This window comes from Ammospiza caudacuta, chromosome 7 (genome assembly GCF_027887145.1).
Source record: "Ammospiza caudacuta isolate bAmmCau1 chromosome 7, bAmmCau1.pri, whole genome shotgun sequence".
Classification (NCBI taxonomy): Eukaryota; Metazoa; Chordata; class Aves; order Passeriformes; family Passerellidae; genus Ammospiza; species Ammospiza caudacuta.
Window position 1 is genome coordinate 41,234,453 of NC_080599.1, and position 24,918 is coordinate 41,259,370.

General features: G+C 41.9%; 1 protein-coding gene across 1 annotated transcript in view; it reads right to left on the reverse strand.

The window, feature by feature from the left end:
• The window catches only part of LOC131559671 (cytosolic carboxypeptidase 6-like), a 205,540-nt gene that overhangs the window by 140,180 nt on the left and 40,442 nt on the right, over positions 1-24,918 (reverse strand). The window contains exon 4 of the mRNA XM_058808088.1: positions 4,359-4,470. Within this exon, the coding sequence (XP_058664071.1) occupies positions 4,359-4,470 (112 nt within the window). The remainder of the gene's footprint in view (positions 1-4,358; positions 4,471-24,918) is intronic.

Sequence of the window (24,918 nt, forward strand, 5' to 3'; positions counted from 1 at the left end):
AAAGCCCTCAGGCTCCTTCCCTCCCTCTTTCCTGTCCTCAGCAATTGCAGATTGCCATCCTCTATCAGCCAATTCGTCAGCCCTTGTGGCAGATGTCTGTGTGGTGGATCTAAAGGTTCCAGCCCAGCAGATGACTCAGAGTTTAGCATGCTGGGGCTTTCATTTTGCATTGAAAACTTTCACCCAGAATAGTATTAAAAGTATGCAACATCAAGCACTCCAAAGTCAGGAATGGATAAAGAAAGGTCAGTTTTGCAGAAATAATTTAAATTTTAGTATATACGTGCATGACAAAGGAGATGCTAATTAAGAGGCAAATCCATTAAGTGGTAAGTTGTTTTTTTCAGTTTTGGATGGGTCTCTGGCTCACTCAGGGCACAAGGTGAACAGCATCTAGCAAAGGAATCATTTGCTTGTAGGACTCCAGCTTCATTTCAACAGGAGGCGGAAAACAGGCAGAACAGAAGAAATACAGAAGAAAGAACACAAACTCCAGTGTTGAGAGTGCTTGGGAGCCCTGAATCCCATGTCTGCATTTTCACTTGGGAGGAGCAAATGACTTGAAACAGATTCATCCCAAATGGTCAGTCACAGCCTATTCCTCGTCTCCTAGGTCCTAGGAGGACCAAATGACAGAAATAGTCAATTCCAATCTTCCATGCAGAAGCAAGGGGTAAATACAAGACAGTGCAGGTATCAGTCTTTGCTGAGTGACATGAAATAAATCTGATTCCAGGCATTCTATACCATCTATCACCAATGAGTAGGTGTGATCATAACTGCTTCCTATCCACACAAGGATGAAACATTTGTCTCTCAGAGGGGTCCCTCCCCAGAAATAATCCACAGCTCTGCAATGCTCCCAAGGTATAGCAGTGAGCAGAACAAAGGAGCCCGCAAGGAGATGAACAGTTTGTGTTCAGAGCAGGATCTGCACAGGGCACAGCAAACACAGGACAAGGCTGCACAATGAACACTGAAGGTAAAACATTGAGTAGCTGCTTATTGTGTGGGAGTTTTCCTTTGGAGAACTCAGTGAGGGAGAGGTCTAGAAGGGAGAATAACACCAGCCCCTGGGGAAAAAGGCCATAACACAATGCTCATAGCAAGGGGGCTGAGCTGACAGTGAGTGCACTCACTAAATCTGTTTTTAAAGGGTGCTGGAATGGCTCACATGAACATGCTTTAACAAACTGCAAACATGAGCCATCTGAGTTGGTTTAAACAATACATTCATGCTCTGAGATCATTCTGGTACCTGCTCCAGCACAGACAGGGAAAACATCAACAGGTATCAACTGGTGGAGTGATGGGAAGACATTGCTGGCTCAAGTATGGGCCGGAAAAGGGCTTGGGAACTGAAATAGCCCCAGCCAGCAGCACATGATCTAGAGGAGACTATCACTTCAGTCTCATCTGCAAGACTGATACCACTAGAAACAGCTGAGAATATCCCCTCACTCCATGTAGGTCAACATGATGGCACAGATCATCAGAGTTATTGAGTCAAAGTCAGTGGAGATCAAAATTCGTATTGTTTCTCATTTCTCAACCCATCCATTCCCCCCAAGGGCAATGTGGTCCTTATGGAATCTGAAACACTTTAAAAATAAAATAAAATAAGCTCACTTTGTAAAACCCAGAAGAACAGTGAACCACAAGTGCTGTGGATTATTTTTATACAGTAACTACAGCAAACACGCAGCCTTGGAACACTCAGTGCTGGAATCTCTGTGGCTGTGGCATTGTGCGTGTGCCTCATACCCACTTCACTTATTTCTGTGTCACTCATCCTCCCTGCTCCAGAATGAACTTTTTTTCAAAGGAAGGAGCTTATCTCCCATACTGCAGAGCAGAGGAAAAATCCTCCTATGCAGCAATATTTAAAACATGGTTTTATGGTCTTATGGCAGCTAATTTTCCTTAAGTGATTTAAGGGAATGAATACGTCTAAAAGTCCTGCACTGAGCTGTTCTGCAATGGCAACATGAAGCCAAACTTCCCCTTGCTTTAAACAACCCAGTCTTCTGTGGACAGCCCTTCACAGCAGATCTTGTCTGCAATGGGAGGGATGAAGGTTATTTTTTTATTACATAATTCCTCAGGGAATTGGGTTTTGCATTTCATTTCATTTTCCCCAGTGTGGGAAGACTTTAGATGGGGAGGGGGTGGCAGGACAGATGTGTTCCAATGCAAAATGCCTGATGTGACACGGTTTGACACCAGCTCTCCTGCAGCAGGTCACCTGTGCGTGCAGCCAGCCATCCATCACGTATTAGTCATCTGAAAGTAACATTCTACCCCTGAAAAGCACCTAACATTTTTAGCTGCCTGAAGGGATTCAAAGCAGGTTTTATTCCGGCACTCTGTCATAACTCAATAGGAGCAGTCACTGCTAAAGCAGTGCAAGGACAGCGTCATGGCACCTGGCTTGTCTCCCCCTTTTGTCCCAGCACTTTGGGTATGGTCTTTTCATACCAATATTACTGGGATCACAGGGAATAAGTATCTGGTATTTCCTGAAAATAACAGTAATCCCATATACTGCATTGCATTGCTGAGCATCCCTGAAACTGCCAGAAAGGCTGGTGTTGACAAGGCCAGACAAGAAGGTTTTTTTGGTGGGTAGCTAATTCACTAAGAGATGGAATTCTGAAGAGCAACCTGAACTTTGCTGGTACTTTAATAAAAAAAAATTCTAAAAAAGTAATTTTAAAAAATTAAATAACTTTGAAAATTAAATGTTTAAAAAGCTCCCTTTTCTTTCCCTCAGAAAGAAATGAACTGGAACTGGTTCATCTCAGGTTGATCACTGGGGAGAGTGGGAGACAGAAAAATGGAGGAAAAAAAATTTCCATTTCAGATTAGCTCTCACGAAACAGTTTTGGTTTTGATTTTTCATTTTAGCCACCATAGCAAATTAATTCATTCTTCACACATAGGACAGCTGGAAGCTACCAGAATTTTCAAAGATTCCTTAGAATGTGATGAAGCTGAAAAGAACTTCCCCCTACCTCCAAGAATAGCTTTACTTTACTGACAGTGACTTTTCATAATTTCAGGATTCGTTGCCTTACTGGCTACAAGCACTTCCCTACACCCAACTTTCTTGTAATATTTTAAGACCTCTTCATTCTTGGGAAGAAACCTCTTCTTAAAGCAATCTGCATGCTCACTCCATTGACTAGAACAAAAATTATTTTGCTGTTCGAGGTAGAAAACAGAGGAAAGACCAGGCTGGCTTCAAAGCTCCTTTCTGTGCCTTTCCATCATCATCATTACCACTTTAATAGAGCTTAGGAGCCTCGGTCAGAGGCACAATGCACAGTGCAAGGTGCTGCAGAAACTGAATAGAAAGACAAATTCTGTGCCAAACAATTAGTGGTCTAAGAAAATATTTTTCATGCAATTGGATTCCAGTCCATATGTAATGATCTTATCTATCACCCTATCTTCCTTGTACCTAAAAACTCCTCTGTACAGGTATTACTGGAAGATAAAAAGTCTAATTAAGATGTATTGGGAAAACCAGGAGTTAAATTAAAGGAGGTCTTATCCTATACATGATGTAGCCAGGGGTAAGAATCCTCTTTCTTTATTAGCAAGGCTAGCCAGGTTCTTTTTTCACAGAAACAAAAAGGAAAGAAAGAAAAAACAAAAGGAAAAATTAGCAAAACTTCAGGGGCTTAAAGATTCAAATTCCCTCTCCATTGTGAGAAGCAAAAAGAAAAGACAAATACCAGGAATACTATAATGAAAAAAATAATAATCTATAAAATCTCCTCTTATTTTTTGGTAGTGATTTTTTCCCTACCCATATCCATTTTTTTTTCCCCAGCAGTTTTTCTTAGGTGCCACGTTCAATAATCCTTCCGCGCCTTGATGTCAAACATTCAATAGCTGTCTGCCTCCCTCCCACTCCTCTTCTCCATATTCTCCTCAATCCATCTCCTCTGATTAGCTAAGATTTCACCTTCAAGAACACCTCTGCTTCTCTGAGTGAGCATGAGCGTGTGCGTGTGTCTTTATATAATATTTGCACACATTCTCCCCCTCCTGCCCTGCACACCACACAGCCACCACTGCCAGAGCCCCGGATTAAGCATTGCTGCCATTCCCTAATTCAATTTGGGGGGCCTGCTGTTTTGAATCCTGCTCAGAGCATGAGAGCAGCTCAACTGAATTTAAGCCCTGCTTTCAGAATTATTCCATAGTTAATCTGAGCTGAGCATCATTCCACGCGCTTTCTCCTCCTCTGGTGCTTCCCGTGGCCAAAGCCCGGCTGTTCCCTGCTCTCCTGCAGTGGAGGGGTGGCTCCCCCAGCACCAGGGGGGCTCAGCAGCTGTGTCCCCACTCACCGGGTTGTTGTACATGTCGATGATGAGCTCCTTCACTCCGTGCAGGGTGGGGTGAGCCCACGGAGAGGGATTGGCCCAGTGCCGGTTCAGGTCGAAGCCCAGCAGGGAGCACCTGCACACACACACACACAAAACAGACACGGAATTAGCAGGGCTGTGGCCTCTCCTTGGATCAGATGCAGAATTAGGGTTACATTCTGTGGCTGAAGTAGTTAAACGTTGGTCTCATGGGGGAAACAAAGCAAACCCTTCCCTGAGGAGAGCCTGCAGCAATGGCACCTCTCAGAAATAACATGACCAGCAGAATATCAGCTGGAATATCAGCTCCGGCCATTCAGCCTTCTCCCTTCTCCACAGCCTGTGCTTATTGTATTCTTTGCCTTTCCCCAGCTTGGCTGTCACCCTGGTTTTTTTTAAGATTTTCTAAGCCTTCTGATGTTGACGTTCTTGTAGTGAACTTTCTCACACACCTTCTGTAAATAACTCATTGTCTTGCATTCCTTTATGGAGGAAGAGAAAGTTGATGGACTGTTGGTTTGACCAGTGTCATTGGAGAGGTGGCACTGTCACCCTCCAATCCGCTGTCACTTTTGGAAAACTATAAATGTTGGAGTCAGAAAATAAACTTCCCTTTTTTTCTTCACCTTGAGAATAGCAGTGTGAGCTTTCGTGTCCTATAGTGACAATTGGCAGCCTGGAGCAGCCTTGCCTGACCTTGGAGGTTGCCTTCTCTTTGGAGCTCAGGCTGAGGGTGATTCACACACTGCACCACCAAACTGGACCTTCAGCTTGTCCTCAGACAGGCTCTGACTCAGCAGGGCTCTTCATGATCAATGGCCATTAGGTTTGTGCTTAAGGGATTTAAAGCATGAATATCATTGTTCCACTAACCCTGGGCCTCTGTCTCTTCCCCTCCTGCAATTGCCTGCACAAAAGTTAGCCAAGCAAATCAACAAGTTAAAATGATTATTGGCCATCAGATCCTGTAGGCGTTGGAGCATGGATGCCACCTTGGCTTCTCCTTCCTGCCCTGGCTCAGGTCCCGCCCAGGACACTGTCCTGACTTGGATTCTGCTGCTCACAGCCCCACAGAGGAGCATCCAAATTCTTTGTGGGGCCCCACTGAAACTCAGGAGGCTGTTGACAGAGTGAGCACTAAAATTGAAAATTTGAAATTTGAAAAAGAAATTAGAAAGCTGGAAGTGGCACAAGTAGAAATCAGATACGTTGCCTACTGCAGAGATCACCTAGAAAACCTTTGGCTACTGATACATGCAGGAAGAGAACTGTGTCATCTCAAGCTAAGCTTGGGATGAGTTGGGTAAACTCTTGCTCAGGAATTCTGTAGAAGATCATACAAATAATACAAGGCCAGGTAGAGATGCAACTTCTTCTATAGTTAAAACAAACAAACAAAAAAAATCAACCTTGCTGCTAAGCCTTAAAGCTTCTTGAGAAAAGAAGAGCTTTCATTGATCCCATGTCTATTACAAGAATGTCTGTTCAGCCTTAATCTTTTAAACACACCTATGCAAACTGGAGATTCACTCCAGCAGTGCTATCCTCTGACCAAAAAAAAAAAAAATCTAAGAATCTGAAGACCCAAAACATAGGTTTAATTGGCAAAGAGAAAGGAAAATAAAACTAACAGCGGTGAAATACTCAAAAAGGTGAGGGGATGAAACCAGAGGATGAAATTCATTTCCAAACCTGATGAAAAAATATTTTCCTATGAACCAAAGGATGCAAAATTAATGTGACATTCTTTTGTAAAAGTTCCTATGGGTATCTAGGCAAGCAGGAGCTGCACTGCTCCTTGGGCTGACACAACCCACCCATCAGCTCTGGGAGCTCAAACACCCAAGTGCAGCCCTGCAGCCCCATCACTGCTGCCCTGGGTGCCTGCAGGGGTGCAGAAGCCACCTCCTTGTCGTGGTGGCCACTTCTCTGCTTGTATAGAAACCAGATGGATTTTTTTTTTTCCTGGACATTTTAAGCAACTACAATTCCACAGACAACTCAGAAAGTTGCTGCCATCCTACTCTACAGCATACTGTGTCAGATTTCTCTCTCTCTCTCTTCTTTTTGCCTGTATGTAAACTCTCTGCACTCGGCTCTACTAAATCCTATCTTCTTTTGAACTTATAGACATTAATAAAAACCAGAAGTACTTCCAGAGACGCAGGTGGAATTACACCAGGATAAAACTGGCAGAAGAGCAGAATGAGAGGAATGAGTTTTTCATTTAATAAAAGCAGAAACTGCCATGAGTTTTACTGTATTTTGGCACAGTTCCCAAGAAAACAACATCCTTACTGTAGAAAAACTTTCTTAAGAGCTCAGAATCTGAACCTAGATTTATATACTTAATGTGTCACACTTACATTTTCTTTTAATAATATTTAATACCAGAGAAAATGAGCATACTGTCAATATTAAATTTGGGGGTTGGGACTTTTTGGATAACTTTATCTAAGTCATCCCCATAGAGAAAAGAGGTAAGTAATACTTAATTTTTATAAGATCCTAAGTAAGGCATTGTAATTTGCAGAATTTGGATGTGTCAGGAATGTCTGGTAAGAGATGAAGCTCATAGTTAATTTAAAACAACAAGAACAGTTGAAAATAGTTGTCCTTACTTGAAAAGACTTCATAAACAGAAGGAAGCAACGTTTAACAAACAAGTTATTCATTTGGGAAGCTCCTCTGAGCTCTGTTTAATAGGAATCCAAATTAATTTCCAAATATCATTTAGCTAGTCTTTGATGTGGTATATCACATATTTATCAATGTAACAACAATTAATTAACTTTCTGATATAGGCATTACTATTTCTCTCCAGTCTGGAAACAGTGTAATATTTTCTCCCCGCTTCCACTTTCCAAGTCTTTTTTCTTTCCTTTTTTTGCCTAAAGACAAATTTGTATCTACCACAGCCTCTCTTTATTCATCTGCTGCAAACTTGTGGCCTCTCTAAGGAAACATCAAGTTGTGTTCCTTGGTACTTCAGATTTGATTATTGACTCTATTGCATGTGGAGCTGTCTCCCAGAGCTCACGTATATCAGGACATGGCCAAAACACACGGCGAGCGTCTCCCACGTGCCCATTACAGATCCTGCATTCATTTCATTATCTTGCTCCCAGCTGATGTGATCTCCCCCATGGCTAACGCCTCCAATGCGAGAGCTTGAACAGGGTAACTTTAAAATTGCATCTTGTGCCGCTTTTTAATTCGCCCTCCCAGTCTTAAACCAGCTAATTTCTGGAGCACTTTCCACTGCTTAACTGTTTGCCTGCTGCTTCAAACACTGGGTAGGCAAAGTAGAAATGCAGATATGCTCTGGAAACAGCAGGTCCGTGGTGGGAAACAAGTATGTCCTAAAATAATACATAATCTCTCAATATTTGAGACCAGTGCTTTTACTCAGAGTGCAAGTGTTGCCATTTGCTTCACTGCAGTTCCTCACATGGCTCTAAGTGTTCCCCTAATTTAGAAAGTGCCTCCAAATCTGCCCTATACAGATTAGATTTATGTTGTGCTGTAAATAAACTAATGTGCTCAGTATAAAATTAACAAGGGGGGAAAACCTGCTAAATTATATCAAAGTACTGCTTAAGGATGCTCTTAGAAGGGGGACACAGAAGACAAAAAATCAGGAAACATTACAGACTCCAAGAGGTACAAGGGAAGACAAAAAGATCTTCAGGATTAGTGAGGGCTGGGACAAGGGCACTGGAGGATACCCCATTCCATGAGCATTAATGACCATGCCCATGAATGCTTTTATGAATGTGGCAGGTCACAATGCCACAGAGCCTGATGAGAATGAGGTGTTGGCACAGACTCTTCCAGATCAGGAAAAAACAAAGAATAGATAGCTACAAGCAAAGTAACAACCTGTAGCTATTACCTGATTTTGGTCTTCATTCCTACTGTAAAAACCTAGGATTTGGTCACGTAGTCATTGCAACAAAAATGACATGTATGTAATTTAAAGCATTTAAGCTGATAACCATTGTTTGAATTTTGGATTATGCTTGCTATAGTTTGCTAGATGTAGAGACCACATGCTGTGCTTCTGCTTCGTGGCTGAATGTTCATTTAAATCAGGTTCTGTGAATATTCTTGTTGAATTAGAATTCGTGTTTCACCAATGTTTTCCAGCCTTTTCCTAAAATTTCTGTTTTCTGTAAATAGATAAATTTATTACAGTGTTTATAAATTTACATAAACACAGTGCAAATTCAGTCAAAGCAAATGAGTTTCAAAATTGCACTGTAAACTGAAACATTTTGCAGTATTCATCCCTCCCTACTTGGGAGGCAGCCAGATCTGAAGAGGTTACCAGCTCAACTCAGTAAAACCAAAGATGTTCAGACCAGCACCCAGCTTGCTGGGCAGTTCTCTGGACAGAAACCCTCTCTGGGACTGAACTCATTGCTGCTTTTAAGGATTTCTTAAGCAGCTGCTTTAGTGACAACATCCTGAGGAAGGATTTAGTACCAATGCCCATGCTGGGTTTATTTTTCAGGTCTTCTTCCTATTCTTTCAGGAAGAAGAAAGGATCTCTTCTTCCTGGAATGTCCAAGTTACAGAAACCTGCAGGAACTCTGCCTTCCTTTACCTTCAGTCCTCCCTGCCCTGCTCGTTTTTCCTGCCGTGTGAGCCTAAATCTCTCCCTTACAGACCCATTTCCACAAGGTGAGATACGGAGAATAATGGAGGAAGGGAGCTAAAGAAATCCTTTTTCACGCCCTGTGATTTATTACAAAGGGAACCGCGCACCCTTCCCTCCAGCTCTGTAAGGCTGCGTTGGTTCATTGGATCAGCACCAGGTGAATCTCCAGATAATCTCCACACACACAAAGCCAGGGAGCTCCAACCCACGCCTGGCACCACCAGCAGGGTCAGGATTTGGGGTTGGGAAGGCAGAGGGGAAGGGGGAGCACTGTTTTAGAGGGCAGACAGGGGATAGCTGGTCCCTCTGGCTGCTGTCCCTTGCAGGCAGTGCCATGGGGCTGCAGCAGGGATGGTAAAGGCAAGGGCAGCACACACAAGGTTTGCTTCTCTTCACAAATATCACCTCAGAACTGATATGTTCTGTTTTACAAATCAGCTCCACACCTGCCAGCCAAGTCAGGTCTTCATTAGTGTGTGTTTCACTGTCTGGGTGCTTGGGGTTTGCCATTAATGCATTTGCCTATTATTCATTAAAAAGGACTCACTCAAGCCCACATATTCTAAAGCAATTAGGTTAGCAAGACATCCTAACGCTCCAGCTACAGAGAACCCCTGCTCTGAAAAGTCTCTCCTCCTCCCCAGCTTTCTGCATTTTTAATTTCGAGCTCTGGAAACCTTCACAAAGGCTATTTAACAGAGGCACTGCAGTGTGCTCCAGGCAGAGAGCAGCATTAGCTGGCAGAGACCACACGGTGGAGTAGAGGTTTGCAGAATGAGCTCTGCCGGGTGTACTGACATAATTTTAAATCGTACATGACGGTTAAAGATGTGTTTCTCCATTTTATGTGTAAACAATGTTAAATAAGAATAAACACAAAGGGATATTTTCTCCTTCTGATGAATACATGCATTTCTCAGGGCTGGTAATAGGTGTCACAGGCACACACACCAAGGAAGACACCCATCCCCTCCTGACACAGGCACACTCTGATCTTCAGGATATGTCTCAATTCTTGTATTAACCCCCCTTACACACCCCAGGTAATGCCAGAAGGACTCCTGGGCACACAGCAGCATGCTGGAAATAAAAACCCATCCTGCAGGTAGGAGAACTCCACCCAGTGAGTGTGCCTGGCGTGTCAGAGGGTGAGATCCCCTCCCTAGAGCAGCTCACCCCTGCAGCTGCCACAGGACTCTCTGTATTTCCACACCTGCATCGTGCCCAGCCCAGTTTCCAGTGGGACAGGGTTTCCAGCACTTCCCCTGGGATGCAAGCCCAGCTTAGCAAAGCTCTCCCCTGGGAAGAGCCTGTCCCCAGGTGTGCATCTCTCCAGAGGACCCTGCAGGTCCAGTCCCACCTGTCCTGCCCTGCCCTGGGAGGGCTCTCTCAGCTCCTGCTCCCAGCTGCATCTGAGTCACTGCCACGCCAATCCCGGGCACTCAGGTGTTTTAAACAACTTGATGGCAACACCTACAGTGCTTCCATTTTAAAGCCTGATTCATTGTTTGGCCTTTTCAAAACCAAACACATCACTGACTTAATGACACAGGAGACGGGTTTTTTTCCAACTTTTGGATCCCAAAATATTTCCACTGTAGGCACAGGGCCTTCAGAACTCTCACATATGCAGCCCATAATGCAGTATTATATAAACTTTCTTTTCTGATGTCCAAAAGCCACCTGCTCATGGATCACAAGCTGTAAAACACTGGGGAACAGAATTTTAATATGTGCTTAATTTACTGGACTCCCACTCTGTCAACAAGTCAAACTCCTCTAGGCCCTCCTGCCCTATCTACTTGACTTCCCCAGAATGTCCTAACAAATGTTTCCCTTCAGATAAGCAACCCTTCTTTAAAACATTTGTAATTTTTGTTGGTCTGTCTACATTCCTGAAGGGGCAGGTTGGGTGAAAAGAAGTGTTTCATCATCACAGTGGTTCACATTTCTGGAGATATGGCTGCTCTTGAATTGTGCTTTTGTTCCCACTTCTGGCCTTCCTCAGACACACAACACGTCTCAGAATTATTAGGGAATACTCCAGCTGTTATAGGATGGTATAACTCCATATTACACATCTCCTATCCAGCCTGGCACACAAATCTGGAGCTCTATTCACTTCTAGGAAAGAGGAAAGACACATCCTGCTCCCTGCAGACCAGCATGATAAGAACACCCCCAGAAGATGGTTGAGCTCTCACCCCCAGACCCATCACACACAGAGAGCTGCACTCAAAGGAGCCAACCTCAATGTCACAATGCTGAGTTCTTAAACTTAGGACAGAGCCTTCCTCAGCCCTGTGCTTGTCACTGCTCTGGCACAGCCTTTAATTGCAGCTTTAATCTCACTTTATTGTCACAGGATCCTCACTGGTCATTAATGAGTGGACCATTCAGTATTTTGGCTTTTCCTTATTGTTCAATATACAGCCCTAGGCTGCTGCTTACTGCATGCTACTCAAAGCCTGCTCCAAGGACAGAGCTGTTCAGCTCTTCATGGCTTTTCTAAAGTGCTCAGCACTGCAGGAGACAACTGCTTTATAAGCACTGATGGACTAATTTTCCCAACAGCACTGTTACAAGAGGGGACCACATTGTCCCCAGTTCATAAAAGAGCAACTGGGACAAAAATTGGCTTACATAAGAGACAGCTACTAATTTGTACCATTCTATCTGAGACGCCAAGGACAGGACTTTTTTAGGATAACATGGGTTTACATAGCATGTTACACATCCAGCACCTAACTCTGATTTGACCTGAAGCTGACTGTACTCAAGGCTTCTCCATATCTGACAAAAAATGGCACTGTGAGTGGACAGAATATTAGAAACATCGAATTTTGTCAGAGATTACTAGAAAATGGTAAGGTATTACTGAATCATGAATGGGGTTTGGGTGGGTTTCAGTTATACCTTAATTCAGCCATTTTTCTTGGCTTTATATCCTGATACTGCTGCATTCAGCTGTGTCTGAGAACCTGCTGTAACATGTGGTGGTTAGAGCTAGCATTGTGCCTGAGATTTCCTTGACTCTCCTGAATAGATTTAAATTATTACTTTGCTACATTTCAGGGTACCAGGCTACTTCCACCCAGGACATCCTCATGGGCCATGCCAGAACTCAGCCAGAAATCATCCATCTCCATCATCACAAAGGCCTTTTCCTCTTGGATATGCTGGAGGAAGGGTTTGACCTGATCCCAAACAGCCAAGAAGGTGTGTGCTGGCCCTCAGGGAAGCAGCACAGGACTGGCAAGCTACTGGCTGAACCCTAACAAGCAAAGTTTGACTCCCCAGCACCAAAACACATCTGCTGGCTCCCTTTAATAATGTTTGCTAACAGGCTCTGACACACTTAGGTACTTCTCACTCCCATACATAGCCAAAATACAAATTGTATTCCTGCATAACCTTGCTGCATCTACAAATTGTTCAGCTTGAAAGTGACTTTTTGCATTTATAAGGAGACATTTATTTTGGGTTGGTTGGAGGGAAGGCCCTTTTGAATTTCCCTGCATTCCCATACACATGGTGTGCAAGCAGCCTTCTCCAGCTGCATTGGCCAGCAGATATTAAATGTCATCAGGAGTTAGAGCCAGGGACATGGCCATTAGCCAAACACCCCCTTTACCACAACTAATTGAAAGTTTTACAGTTGTATGCAAGCCCTGAATAAAATCCCAGTTGTCACCATACAGGGGAAGGACAAGTGACACAGTGGTTCACTCATCAGGGTGACACCATGGGACTGTCCTGTCACTGCCTCTTATCTAACCCAGGTCACAACTGCAATGCCTCAGTTCTTCACTTGTAAAAATAATCATAAACCCTCCATGGTGTTTGGAGAGGGAAACACATGAAGGATTATGAAGTGTTTTGGTGCTACAGAGATGGGGATATGTTGGTGAGAGTGACCCAGGGTCCCCAGGCAGGGGCAAAGGAGAGCTCTTTATTCCAAAACTAGGCCTTTTAAAGCCTTGTTTTCAGCTCCACAGTTTTAAACCATAACAAACATCATTCAACCAACCACCACACACCACAATGTGAACAAACAATGGTTACAGAACTTGTTTTTCTACCCCTAATTCAGCTGAGCCCCTTTCCCACAGTCCTGTTCTGCTTAGCCAAAGTACCAGGCCTGAGCTAGGGTTTTACAAGGCCTTCCCTTAATGTTTTATATGCAACAGGGTTTTATTAGGTTCCACAGATGGAGATTATGGAATGGATTATGTTCTACAGATGGATTATGGAATCCAGTGATCTATGGAATCAAACAAAGGTTTTCTGATAGACTCTGAATTTTGTTGAAGTTCATTTCCAACAAGATTGCACAAGCTTGTAGTTAACAAACAATCCTGCAATGCCTATAAGAGCATATAAGATAAAATAACCATGAGATATCCCAGTCCAGTTTTTGAGAAACATTCTCTAAGGGTTTGGATGGAGAAAAGGGGTTGTGTTGGGTTGTGCTGTTGTATCAGTGAACATTCCCTCCTGTTTCTTCTACCCCTTACCACCTGTAAGTAAAGAAATTTTCCTCTCAAATCTGTCTTTATTCTCACTTTGAATTTCAAGGTTATCTGGCCCACTGGGTGTGTTACATATGGCTGTCTAATTAAAGAGCGAAGATTAACCTTATTCTATTAGATTATTTTAACACCTGCCAGGTGACTACTCTGCTTTAGCAAAGGCACAATGTGGCCAAATCAGTTAACAAAACTCTACCAAAAAATCTAAACCCAAACAAAATACCACACCAAAACCACTAGATTATTTCATTTTTGAAAGTCCATCAGGAACTTTGGAAAGCCCCAGAATCACTACCATGATAAACTAACATTTCAAAGCAGAAATAATACCAGTGTTATGTTTGTCACATAACATTTCAGAAGATGGCAAAGAAGCTGCTCTGCTCCTGATTGCAATCAATAAAAAGCCCAGATGCTTTAGAAGGGAGTTAAATCAGGCTCAGATTTTTCCCAATCACTTGTTAATTTAAAGGGCAGAGTTTTACCACCTGAGCTTCTCTGTGTGGTGCAGCCTCAGCCCAAACAACACAGAGAATGGGGAACTATTTGACAGCATGGTGGTCTCTGGTCCATTTCCAATTCCTACCTGAAATCACTTAGGCCTTAAATTGTCCACAGTCCCAGCAGTTGGGCACATTGTACACCCCAGAGGGGAAGATACCTGGCAAAGAGACATTTCTCATGATGCTCCATGATACCTCCTCTTCCTCACTCAAAGCCACGTGAGAGGGATTTGGTGCCAACCCATGGGACGTGGTCACTTGTCTCATTTGGATGCTCGGAGCAGGAATGTAAAGCACTCAAAGTGTGGCTTCTATCAAAGTGTGGCTTCTATCAATCACTGCAACACACCAGCAGAATGTGATTTGATACCAAGCCAAGCTGAAACTACCCATTTCGGTTCCAGAGCACTGAAATATCTTATTGCAATGAATAATGGTGCAATGATAGATTAGTTTGGGAATCCTGATGAGAATGTTAAAGCTGAAAAATTTAAACCTTCAGGGATTTAGAGTTTTTGGTTTTGGATTTTTTTGTTGTTCTTTTTTTTTTTTTTTTTGTTATGCCTCAAAAATAGGTGCCAATGGGTGTAAAATTGTCAGAAAAATTTATTATTATACCCTTTTCGGAGATGTATAAAAGAATGCAACAATTACTAAAGGCATGTAACTGTTCAAGAAAAGAGGTGAGGATGAAACACCAGGGAAAATGAAATCTGGTAATTGTTATACAGAAAGGCTAGGAAGGAGTTTAGGTGGAAGCTGATCATGGAGGAATTTGGGTTGGAAGAGGCATTAAAGATCATTTAGTTCCAACCCCCTGCCAGGGGCAGGGACACCTTTCACTAGACCAGGTTCCTCAAAGCTCCCATCCATCCTTGAACAATTTTGGGGATGGGACATCCACAGCTTTTAATCTCCATTGAAAAGATTATATAATGAAGTCAATTTTAATTAGGCAACAGAGAACTCAAATGAGGGGAAAACCCTCCCACATTATGATTTTATTTTATCCATGGGGATTTTCAAATCTTGCCCGTAAAAAGCCAAAAGTAACCAACACAACACCGAAGTTAGCCCTGCTTTGAGAATGGCTGAAGACCTCCAGAGGGCTACATTAAACAATTTTCTTTATAATTCTAAGAAAGTCTCAGGCACAAGAAAAGTTTCACTTGCTGCTCATACCTCAGTGGACACCAGAGAGCCCTGCTGTGGGACAGGCAGCTTCACAGGCTCACAGAATTACTTTTTTTTTTCTTTCTGCATATTTGCAGCCTCACACAGTTCAGCACCCTCGAGATAAAATCCTACAGGAAAAATGTACAATGAATGGGAACATATATGAATGGGAAGCAGAGGAGCAAACAAATTTCAATTTCAAGCTTTCATGGCTTAGCATAAACAAACATGAAACAATTCATCCTCAAAATATGGGGGTGGGAGGGGGATACTGACAGTGTCATCAAGACACACAGGGAGACTGAGAATGAGGGAGCCTGAAGCGAAGAGAACATTTCAAAAACTCTTTAAAGCCTTGGGAAAGTTTGAAGCAAAGATGAAACTTTCCTGATCCATTCAGTGGGTCTGCAAAAACAATTCTCTTCATCCACTGCCAGCCCCCAGACTGTCAAAAATAAGCCAGCTCTGTCAAATGTTGTTTTCTTCTTAATAAAAATGAGCTTTTAAAATATCCGTCAAAATTTGGAATGGGTGAACAGATTTTGAAAAAATAAGAACAGTCTAATAACTTTCTAGAGAAAGATGCAGAAATAGCTTCTAAAGAACTCACACTGAGCTAATTCTCTTTATGAGCCTGCAAAGTCTATTTAAATTTTATATTTTCCCCTCTTTTATTTTTCATAAATTCATCCTCTGCCTGCATCCGAGCTGATATGGGAGTAAAACTCAAAACTCTCATTTGGGATGGTGCCCCATTTCTGCACCTTTTGGCAACAGGGAGTGCAGTGATCTGGAGGTGAATATGAAGTGATTAGGGGGATGGTTTGCTTCTGTTACAGGCTCTTGTAAACATTCATTTGAGCTGTAAATGGACAAAAGAAGAAAGTTCATCTTCCCAGCGGATCTATCCATTAGCTTGTTGTATCCCACACCATACAAACATCATACAACAGTGATTAACTGCGCAGGTTCTGGCTGTTTTAGCACAATGTCATCCTCCTGACAGGGCTCAGAAATCAATCCCTCCAGTCATATTCCACCCTGAAAAGTAGTTCAGTGTTTGTCAGGAGAGAAAGGAATCTCTTCAGCAGAGCTGTTACCTGGTTTGTTCAAGGAGGGACTAAGATCTGAGTGCTGTGGCTTCCACTGTGCACTCATCTAGTTCTTTGATTTTGGTAGCCAGTGCTCCAAAAACCTTGGAGTTGTTCAGAAGTTGGTTCTTGCTGCCTTCTGACAGCAAAATGCAAGGCCCCATGTTTGCAAAGTCTCTCAAAATGTGATTATTGGAAGCATGTAGGGAAAAGAGCAATTCCTTACATTCAGAATCAAATGATTCCTCTACACTGGCTTGACCTAAATGTCTGCCAAGAAAGTTGTGGTATCTCTTTCCAAAACTTACAAGGCAGAACTAATAAAATAAACCAAAAATGCGTCACTCTGTCCATGCATGGGCTTGAAAAAGAATGTGGAGGCAAACAAATCCGAGGATGACAAAAATTTAAATGGTTCACCTGCAGTCAAAGCTCATGGAAAGAGCAGTTTCATGGCCAGGAAGAGATGGAAATTACTTTCTCCACTTTAAAAGAGAATTTATTGAAGCCTTGAAGACAAGAACAGAAGCAAAGAAAACAAAAGAAAACAAAAGAAAACAGCCCAGAAGAGCTCTGAAAATCCAATCTCTCCCATCAGCCTCTGGAAAATGGATAACCTATGCGTGGTATGATTGAATTTCTCTGTTTCATCACCCTAGTGGAAGCGTCTTGTATGAAACTCTGGTTTATGAATTGAGTTTTGAGAGGGACCTGGGAGAGCAGGAGTTATCCCAATCTAATCAGGATGTGACAAACACATGCATCAAAATGTTGCATTGTCAAGATCCAGAAGCCACTTAATTCCAGAAAGATTTTAAAGTTGAGAAAGCAGCTTTGGCAACAAGATTAGAAATGATGAGAAGGCAGATGAAAATCCAGACAGAGGAAGATAGCCCAATTTTTTTTTTCAAAAACATCCTTTCAAAAATTAGGCCATGTCCCTCCATGATTTCTTATTAACTTCTTATGCAAACCTATGTTTTATTCAAATGAAGGACACAGTTGCCTTCTTCCATCTATTGTACCTTCTTCCTAAACATATGCTAATGATGGAATGAAAGACACATGAACTGAGATAAATAACACCAGAAAATCCTATAAACCCCACAGGTTAAAACACCACTAAACATTCTGAGCAAAATGCCCAACAAAGCAGATTAAATACAAGAATAACATGCAAATGTCATTGCCACAGAGCAGAGAAATGTGCTAATGCCAATGCCACAGGACAGGAAGCAAGATTCATGAGATTGATTTGTGATGGCTCCTAAACAAAAGCAGGGCACAAAAATAGCCTGTGATTATCAATAACATGAGATCAAATCAGAAAGCGTGTGCATTAAGAGAGATGGCATCAAATGCTTCCTTCAAAAGAAAAAGAACATCACAATCACTTTGTATTTGCCTGGTCTCTGCTTGCATTTCCTATCTAACTACTGAAGATAGTTTCAGAGGATAAGTACAGATTAGCAAAATATTCAAGGTGATTGAATGGATTAGCATTATTGTTTAGCACAATGCAAGGTGATAGGAAAATCCACAGAAAAGAAAGATCTGCTATCTGGACAGCCACTTGAAATTATGCAGCTCACAGGTTGAATTCTTACATTTCATGTAACATCATCAAGTGTCACAGTGGATGCCTGAAAACATTTCCAACTAAAGAGTGAGATTTAAAGCTGGGGATCTTGAGCAACAGGTGGAACAAGAATTCCTAAGTAAACTGCTATCTTGTTTGTCACACAAATAGAAAATCCATATGCTAGTGCCAGAGGCAAAAAGAACATGTTCTAGCAAACAGCACAAAACACCCCAAACCCTGAAGAAACATTTGTGTGTAGGAAAGGGGTGGGAAAGAAAAAAAGAGATTAAATGCATCTAAAAAAGTCAAAATTACCTATAGAGTAATTAACTGTGTACTAAATCCCAGGCAGGTAGAAAGCACAAATGCCTGCATCCCCACTATCCTGGCCACTGTAATCATGTCCAGCAGCTTGGGCTGCCCATTTTCCCCACCCTTGTGGAGATACCCACTGTAGGTAACAGATGTACTGATGTACTATGCTCCCCTCAGGCCCCAAGGATGCAATACCTGATCAAACAGACAGACTGTTTCACACTGTGACAGGGATATTTGGGTTTTTTCTAGGCATCCAACGTTAATAGAGGTCAAACTGTGAACAAATCCACACAACCTGTGACTAGGGATGGAGATTTCGCATTCAGACATTGCAATTCTACACAGCTTTCTTCGCTTCCAGAACCAGAGACTTTGTGCCTCAAGAGCTGAACCAAATCCCCTAAATTTCAGACATCTCTGGTTTGCTTTTCATAGAGTTTTTTGGAGCATTTCACAAGCATTAATGGAATGTCCTCCAATGGTTCTGTGAGGCAGGTGCACAGAATTAGTTTCACTTTGCAACTAAGACCAAGGAGCAGAGAGGGATTGAGTGAATCAGCCAAGATCACTGTGCTTTTGTTTGACAGAGTCAGAAATAGAAATAAGGATTCCACAAAAAGTAAATAAAACCTCCCTCCCTGGAATATGCAACAAAATATTTGGTTAATTTTCACTGCATGCATCCTTACTGGGTTACAGCCAGGAAAGGAAGCATCATTGCTCTGAGCAAGGTCACTCCCACAGCAAGTCCAGACAGACCTTCAGCCATCAATTGTGTGTGCAAATCCTCAAAAGAAATAAATATAAATATGAATATTTAAGATCCAAGGTACTGGTATAAGGATTTCAGATATCTTAATAAGCCTTATTTATTGAAAAAAATCCAAATTAAGCCCTGTTTCCTCACAGGTAATTATGGAGGAAGAACTAAACAGCAAATGACACTGGCCAAGCAGACATAGATTTTCAGGTTAGCAAAATTACCTTCAGATATGAAAAAACAACTTGCCCTAGGCTGGGACAGACAAGTTTAGCCAATCTAAAGAAAAAAAGTAGTGTTGATTCTCTTGAATCGGTACACTCTCTCCAGTGTAGCAGAAGAGCTTAACTGGTCTGTGTGGGGAGGTAAATAAGTAAACCAGAGAGCCCTGCTTGCCCAAAGCACAACAGACACCTCCCCACTCCACGGAATGTAATATCCAAGCTTAACTGAAAAACTTACAAATACATTGTTTGGGATAAAAAGTCTGTTTGCTTTTTAATTCTCGTGACGGTTTTGACAAGATGACTATCAGACAAAGGTTCAGAAGATGTAAAGCAGAAAAAGGGCCAATTAACAACTTTTTGCTCCTTCAAAAAAATTTGAAGCTGCTTTCCAGTAATGAACAATACGCAGGCATATTACTGAAAGCTGAAAGGTGGCTTACTTGAAGTGATCAGCAAAATAATTGGGACAATTCTCAAAAATAAAATCCTCTCTCTCTCCAAATTTGTGTTCATAGCTCTTCTGGCTTCCCTCCAACCCCTGAATTATAAGTCAGGACTTTAATTTGCCAACATAGGCCATTTCTGCATTGGCACTAAACATCCTCTGTAGTCATTGCTGTGTTCATATTGGTCAGCAAAGGAGGATCATTAACTTTTGAGTAAAAATCTGACATCACAAAAACCTCTTTAGCCCTGTTTGCTCCATTTTGCCATGGAGCCTTTTCTCATGTTTAAGGGGATGACAAAAAGTTAAGAAACTCTTAAATGTAAGAGGTTAGAAGGAGTTCTACATAGAGCAATAGACAGCCCTGGCCAAAATGCAAGTGTCTACATGACACTTGTAGCCACAAATGACAGCAAAAGAGTTGGATTCATATCACAAGGGGACAGGGGGTAAGGGGGAAGATATAAAAGAGCAGCAGATCAGTAATTAATGTAAGAATATTTGCTTAGTCCTCTATAGCAGTTCCCACGTTGAACACTTCACTGCTAATCAGACTGACCATTCATGTATAGATACTGAGCCAGAATTAGATCCTAGATACCTACATCCAGTATGATTACACTTTCTTAGAAGAATAAATTTTTTAAAAAATCCAGAGGGCTGATTCACACTCAGTATAAATTGGTACAAGTGTTGACAATTGTACGTGTGGATATCAGTAAATTTGAGATTTGAGTCAGATCTCCTGACTCTTGTTAAACAGCTTAAGAGAGGCAGGATAAATCTCACTCTAACCCCAGCCCCAAGTTAGCAGGGTTACAGAAATCTGTTCAAATGGCAGCTTATCCCACTGACTGTGGATGGCACAAATCACTTTCTGGGAATGCCCCACTGACCACAGCCAGCTCTACCAATCCAGAACACATGACTAACTTTTAGATGGCCAAGACTAAACAAAACTAATCCAACCTGCAACATTCAAAAATGTATTTCAAGTGTGGGTGGTGTTATGCCTACTAAGCAAAATCCAGAATCTACAGGGCAGGATCTGACAACAAGAAGACAACAATCCCCTAATCAAGTACACAAAATCTTTCAGGCTTTTCAAAATACTAAAACCCCAAGGGAAATTTTGTCCTCAACCAATTTCAAGTCAAGTTTTACAACCCAATGAGGTGCACAGTTTTTTCCAGTGAGTTTTTACGAATGGAGCATGCAAACCTTTGAAATTCTCTCATGGCTCATTTGTAGGCATCTCACTGTATCCCAGTGAGAGTGGATGAGAGGGATAATTGAAAATGGGACACACGGGCATCAAAACAAGCAAAAATGACCCCCTCCTTTCTCTTTTCCCTTTTCTTCTGGTTCATGCTTCTAAATGAAATCCCAGGCTGCCTTCCAACTGCTACTCAGAGCTGTCACACAGGAGGAACACGTAGAGAGCACTAAACCACTGACCTATTTCCATCCTTGGAGCTGCTGTGTCTACACCCCTCGTTGTGAATTCTGCACACACACATGCACATGTGCACAGCAATTTCCCTGTGTGCTCCCACGAGGAACTATTTCCAACGCCTAACCTCAGCTCCTAGAGGAGCTCTCTGCTGCTTCCTGAACAGCTGTTAACCCCACGGCCTCAGTGCCCTCCATAATTAGGTTAACTTTTGGGAGCCTACCCTTTGGGGAAGACAATAGAAGCTTTGGCTCACTGACCCATCTTTTCTGTTCTCCACTGCATACTGCTCTATGTCTGAGATATTTGTATACAAGGATCCTTTCATTTCTTTTAAAAATGCAAAGCACCGCTGCAGAGTGAATAAATCTAAAAGAGCACATTAACATGTGCAATTCATGCACACAGCAAAAGGCCACTGAAAATGAAACCAAGTGGCTTGTGCCTTCCTACAGCACCCAAATCACTGAAATAGCAAAAGGTGTCACAACCTGAGGGCTCTCAAACCCTCCCGCCCTCTTTTAGAGTAAAATAAAAAAGAGCTTTTTTAACCCTATATGGCTTCTGAGCTACTTATATCACTTCCTAGGAAGAAGCAGCCACTGTCTTACTGATCTTGGCTGAACTTCAAAGATACAGAAAAGTTAATTGGATGAAATGAGGCTTCCAAAGAAAAACTTTGTGTGAAAAGCTCTTCAACCAAAGATTTGCATGCAATCCAAGGAGCCACAATATGGAGTGGCAGCAGCATTATTAGTGGTGTAGAGGAATGCATAATGCTTGGGAGAAAACTTTCCTTTGCTCTTTTTCCTCCAAAATGTGAAATTCTTTTCCTTTTCCCCTGCCCCACCTTCAATTTAAAGGTGTATAAAATAAGAAATGTAAAGGAAGCTAATGAAGGTAATATGGAACATTAAACCTGAGATTATTTTTTAAAATGGCCACATTATCAGCCCCTGAAAAAGGATAAAGTAAATGTTGTTCCATTTTTATTTCTTGTTATAACAGTACTCTGACAAAAGTGAGTATAATTGTTGCACCTGAAGCTTTTTATCATTGTTCCCATAAGTTTTCTATTTCTACTTAATGTGGGTTTGTACTGGAGGAAGCCCTGGTCAGCAGAGTGCCAAGTCCTGCACAATACAATTACCTTCTGGGAGTAGAGCACACTCCTGGAGGAGATTTTTAGACAGTTATGCAGAACTGGACCAGAAAACTAGATTTCAAGGGGCCCAGACACCACATCTTGTCTACCAGTCATAGGGCATCAAACTCTGAATTTCTTGTTAGCAGATTCTGTCCCATGAAAAGTTGCTGGAATAAAGGGGAATTAGGCACAAGTTTCCTTTAAAAATATGTCCCAGAGCAGCTGCAGTCCAGGTAGTCAAATTAAAGCAAGTGTCATTGCTTGAAAGGTAATTGAAATGCCAAAATCAGTATGAGAATTTGTGCTAAGTCCTCTCTCAGGACTACACCGAGGCTCGTGATTCAATTAGGTATTACAGCACTAAAGCCAGACCTTCACTCCTAATCTCTGGGCAGAGGATTCAGTATTTTAGAGATAAAAAAAAGCAAATGACAGCACTTTCTTCCTCCTGTTCAGGTCTATATCCAGAAGGCCTGTTCTGCAGCTTTTTTAGGAGATTAGAAGCCTGTGTCTCCCACACACTGTAGTCACAGACGTGTGTTATAAGGCAAATACCATTTCATTAAACCATCTCTGAAGGTTTTATTTTCTCTCTTATTTTAATTCTGGATAAAGCAAGTTCTAAAAATAACTCAGATTGTTGATCTTTTAGGACAACTAGAAAGAGTCTCCAGTGCAGCCTTAAAACATGCAGCTGTTACATTCTTGTTATTTACAGATCTAAGAATTTCTTGCAGATACCCTGGATCCTACTTGCTGTAGCATCAACTGTGTCTAGAAATACAATCTAATGTAGAACTACATCCATGTGCTGAAGAAGAATTACAGAGCTAGTTATAGAAACCTAACCTTACCAGAAAGCTAAATTTTTTGATTCTTTTAATTGATAATCTGCATAAAAGTTCTATTTAGCAAACAATGTCTTAAACAAAAGGAACTATCTTAAACTATATATACCAAATATTTCTGCCTTTTTCTTTTATTCTTGTTTTTAACAAACAGCTCTAGAAACCCAGGTTTCCATGATGTTCTTGGGAGAATTTTAATTCTCAAGAGAAAATAGGGGAAAAAAAAAAGAGAGAGATAGTACAGCAAGGCATAATTGTCTCCTGCAGCTGAACACACTTCTCAAAGTTCCATTCCCTATATTCTGTGTGTCCTGAGATGCCCCATCCTGCCCCAAACCAGATCCTCAGCTAACAGGACAGAGGCAGCTGCTCTGGTCCCAACTCTGGTGCATTTATGCCTGCAGGCAAACCCTTGGGAAATTCTTCTTGCAGCTGGTTTACACCCACTCGTCCTCTTAGGCTCAGTCATGCAAAGGAACAAAATCCAGTGACAGAGGCTGTGGGAGATGAGAAATGCCAAACAGGCCACCAATACAGTGCATCTGAATGGAAACAAGCTCTATGACTGCAATCAGAAGAGGAAATGTCATCCATCTCAAAATCCACTTGCTCCTCTATTTCATTTACAGGACAAATAACTGCAGAGCCTTTCCATGGCACCAGTGAGGGGCCACACTCTAAATTCCAAAGCCTAACACTGCAAAACTGTTTCACTCTCTGATTTGAGAGGTGCTATAAAGGACCTGGAGTATTAAAAGCTACTAAACAATCTTCATCTGGACTCCAGAAACCTTTGAGATGTCTCAGGCTCGCCAATCTCAACTTCAGCACCCGAGGACTACAAATTGCTAATGAAAACCACAAACCCCCAAATCCAGGACAGAAATCTCAGGCTTTCCTCAAGAGCAGAGCAGGAGGTACAGCCATGTACCTGAGCCACATCCAGCTCCAGCAGGATGGAGTGAGAAGGGCACAGGAGCTTGGGAAGAGCACAGAACGGATGTCCAGGCTCCATCTTCCCTGAGATGTCCTGAAAGTACTGATTTAACAGACATGGACTGGTATAAAACAAAGCTCTTACTACCAGCCAGTTATATTAAAGTAATTCCAACCATATGAATGACCACTTAGCATTTTTACTGTATTTTGTCACTGGCACTAACTCTAATTTGCAAGGCTACTTCTTTGGCTATACAGTATGATAAACACATATATAGAGAGAAATTTAGGTGGTTGCTTTAGTTAAGAGGAAAAGCAAATATATTCTGTTCTTGACAGAACTCAGTACTAACTTTGACCTTCACCACTGGTCAAAGTCACATTGAGACCATTTAAGATCTCAGAGTTTAATACAATTTGTGACCTAGTGATATAGGAAAATACTTTATTGTTTCCAAGACTACAGAAAAAAGATGTGGACTGAGATACCCATTATTAAGGATGTGGCCACATTCTTTTCTTTGCTCACAGCAGCACTCAGTCATGGCCTGCATCCAACTTAAGTAATTGTTCCAAATTCCATGTATCAGCCTTTTATTTTGCAGGTTGGAGATTGTATCTTTATAATAATAATTTTAAAAATCTATTTTTAATGTTTGACCTTAAATAAAGCACCATATCTATAATGAATTTGTCACCAAGGAACAGGCAGGTACAAACTATTTCTGCTCGTGGCAGCAATGGTCAAATGGTCAAAGCTGACTTTCCCCTTGCTTCTGCAGACCTGGAACATCTATAGGGCTCACACAGCTTCAGCTTCTGCTTAAGGCAAGTGTTCAGGGAGGCATCAGCAAAGTT